General features: G+C 50.9%; 1 protein-coding gene across 1 annotated transcript in view; it reads right to left on the bottom strand.

Annotated features, from left to right (window-relative positions):
• LOC104287899 (zinc finger protein 850-like) overlaps positions 1–2,305 on the bottom strand; it is a 36,754-nt gene that overhangs the window by 7,833 nt on the left and 26,616 nt on the right. Inside the window, exon 4 of the mRNA XM_009886669.1 lies at positions 1,810–1,904. Within this exon, the coding sequence (XP_009884971.1) occupies positions 1,810–1,904 (95 nt within the window). The remainder of the gene's footprint in view (positions 1–1,809; positions 1,905–2,305) is intronic.

Here is a 2,305-nt window from a genome sequence, read left to right as displayed (position 1 = left end):
CCGATGGATGCGCAGCAGTGAGAAAGATTCCCGCTGCCCCGACCGCAGTGGAGGCTTCAACCATCACTCTGACCTCTTGATCCTGGAGCAGAAACCCTCCATTCGCCTGGGTCACCCCAAAAGCTTCACCTCCAGCACCCAACTCGTGCGGCATCGGCAGATCCATTGTGAGGAGAAGCCATAGGGTTGCGCCAAGTGCCACAAGAGCTTTTGGCACAACTCCGGTCACGTCTTGCATCAGAAATGACACCGGCCGAAGATGGAGACCACCCAACCGGGGACCATCCACCTCCTGGTGGCATCTCAGACCTACCTACATGTGACGGTGGTCCCCGGTGGTGGGCCCGAGGGGAAACCAACCCATCCACCCACATCCACCAGCTATTGGGTTTCTTTCACTACATGTTTTTGTATATATAGAAAGAGGTTTTTTGGGGGTGTTTTTAGAAAAAGCCACCCCCATCCTCTGTTCATTTGCCTTAGCGATGAGGGGAAGCGAAGGGAGAGCCATGAGCTTCACCCAAGAAACAAGAAATCACGGTAAAATGGGATGTTTCTTGATGTCTTGGTACCGTTTCTTGATGTTTTCAACCATGTTTAGGGTTTTTTTTGAGGAAAGGGGCTGGACAGAAAGGAAATTACAGCCAAAATAAATCATTTGAGTGTTTTCATCATGTGAGTGTCTCTGTGGTGGTGACGCAGTGGGGACTGTGTGGGTGGAAGTGTCTTTTTTTGAGGGGAAAACTGAAAAGTTTCCCCAGTTTTGTGGTTGTGGGAGCATTTTCTGCACCTGTAGAGTGGGAGCTGGGGTGGAGACCCTGAAACTGGGATTGGACTCTCCATCCCTCTCCAGTTCCCTGGGACAAGGATGAGGGTTCAAACCAAACCGTGGATGAGATGTATTTGGCGCCGCATCCTTCCAAACCATGAACACCGCGAGCCCACGTGTCCTCCTCACCCTCCACCCATCCACGTTGTCATCCCACCACTCCCATCCTTGCAGCACCAGTGGGAAAACTCAACCCTAGAGATGGCCAAGCCCCAGCCTGCTTGAAAACGAGGTGTTTTGGGTTCAACGAGGCCAAACCAAGGAGGTGAGTGGAGGAGAAGTTTCTTGTAGCTGCGTTCTTGTTTATTTTTGGCAGAACAAAGGGAGGAAGAGAAGGACGTGGAGTTGGGCTGTGCCCATCTGCATCGCTAAGATGTTTCCAGAGCCTCTTCTGAAGCCCTTTGGACAACTCAAGAGTTTATTCATCCAAAGATGAAGCGTAGATGGGCGGGACAGAGGTTGCACCGTGCCATCGAATAACATCACGTGAAGAAAAATGAGCAGTAAATGAGGAAGAACTTGGCCTGGTGGGTCCCAACAGGGTTGTGGGATCATTTTCATCCCTTTTCTTCCTTTCAGAAGAAGAGTCCCATGCGGTATCTTCAAAATCTCGCTCTGTGCCCAAATCCTTCTACCATTTGCTTGTGGGAGAAGCCCGTGGTCCATGTGGTGTTGCTTGATGCCACCAGAAAAATGTATTGACCGATCAGATGTGACTTTTTGGGGTCTAAAGCCCATGAGTCTGCTCTTCCTAATGAAATTCTGCCATTGGTTTGCGTCCCGCAGCAGAGCCCACCTCAGCAAATGGACGTTCCTATCCGCATTCGTCCAGGTCCCTATAGGGAATCAGGATGACGTGGGCACCCCCAGCCATGTGTCTACCCAACGTGGGTCACCAGGTCACTATCCAACGTTGCTCCTCCAATAGGTTATGAAGTTCAAACAGCGGATAAAGCCCTTCCCGCAGTCGGGGCACTCACAGGGCTTCTCTTCCTGGTGAGTCCTTTGGTGTTTAAGCGAAGCAGAACCCATGGTGAAGCTCCAGCCGTACTCGGGACACTTATAGGGCTTCTCCCTTATGTGGATGCGATGGTGGATCGTCATATTGGAGCGTCAGTTGAAGTCAAGATCAGAGGGGTCATCTCCAAGGGGGATCTCATGGTAGGCACCTACTACCGACGTCCAAACCAAGACAATAAGGCCAACAAAATAATATTTGGGTCACTTAAGCAAAGTTCAGGTCAACAGAATCTGGTTCTTATGGGTGATTTTAACAAACTCCATTCGGAGGGATTCTGTGGGAATCTTCCATGGAGGACAGACGAGTTAACGAGCGCTGGGAGAAGACCGCTCCAAACCACTTCATCCCCTTTAAAGGTCAGGGAAGTACGCGGAGCAAGAGACCCCCTTGGCTTAACCGCAACCTTCCGAGTCTGCTCACAACCAAAAGCGAAGCGAACCGAAGATGGAAGAGCG

Source organism: Charadrius vociferus, unplaced genomic scaffold, assembly GCF_000708025.1.
Source record: "Charadrius vociferus isolate BGI_N301 unplaced genomic scaffold, ASM70802v2 scaffold490, whole genome shotgun sequence".
In the NCBI taxonomy this organism is placed as follows: domain Eukaryota; kingdom Metazoa; phylum Chordata; class Aves; order Charadriiformes; family Charadriidae; genus Charadrius; species Charadrius vociferus.
This window is presented reverse-complemented; position numbering and strand designations above follow the sequence as displayed.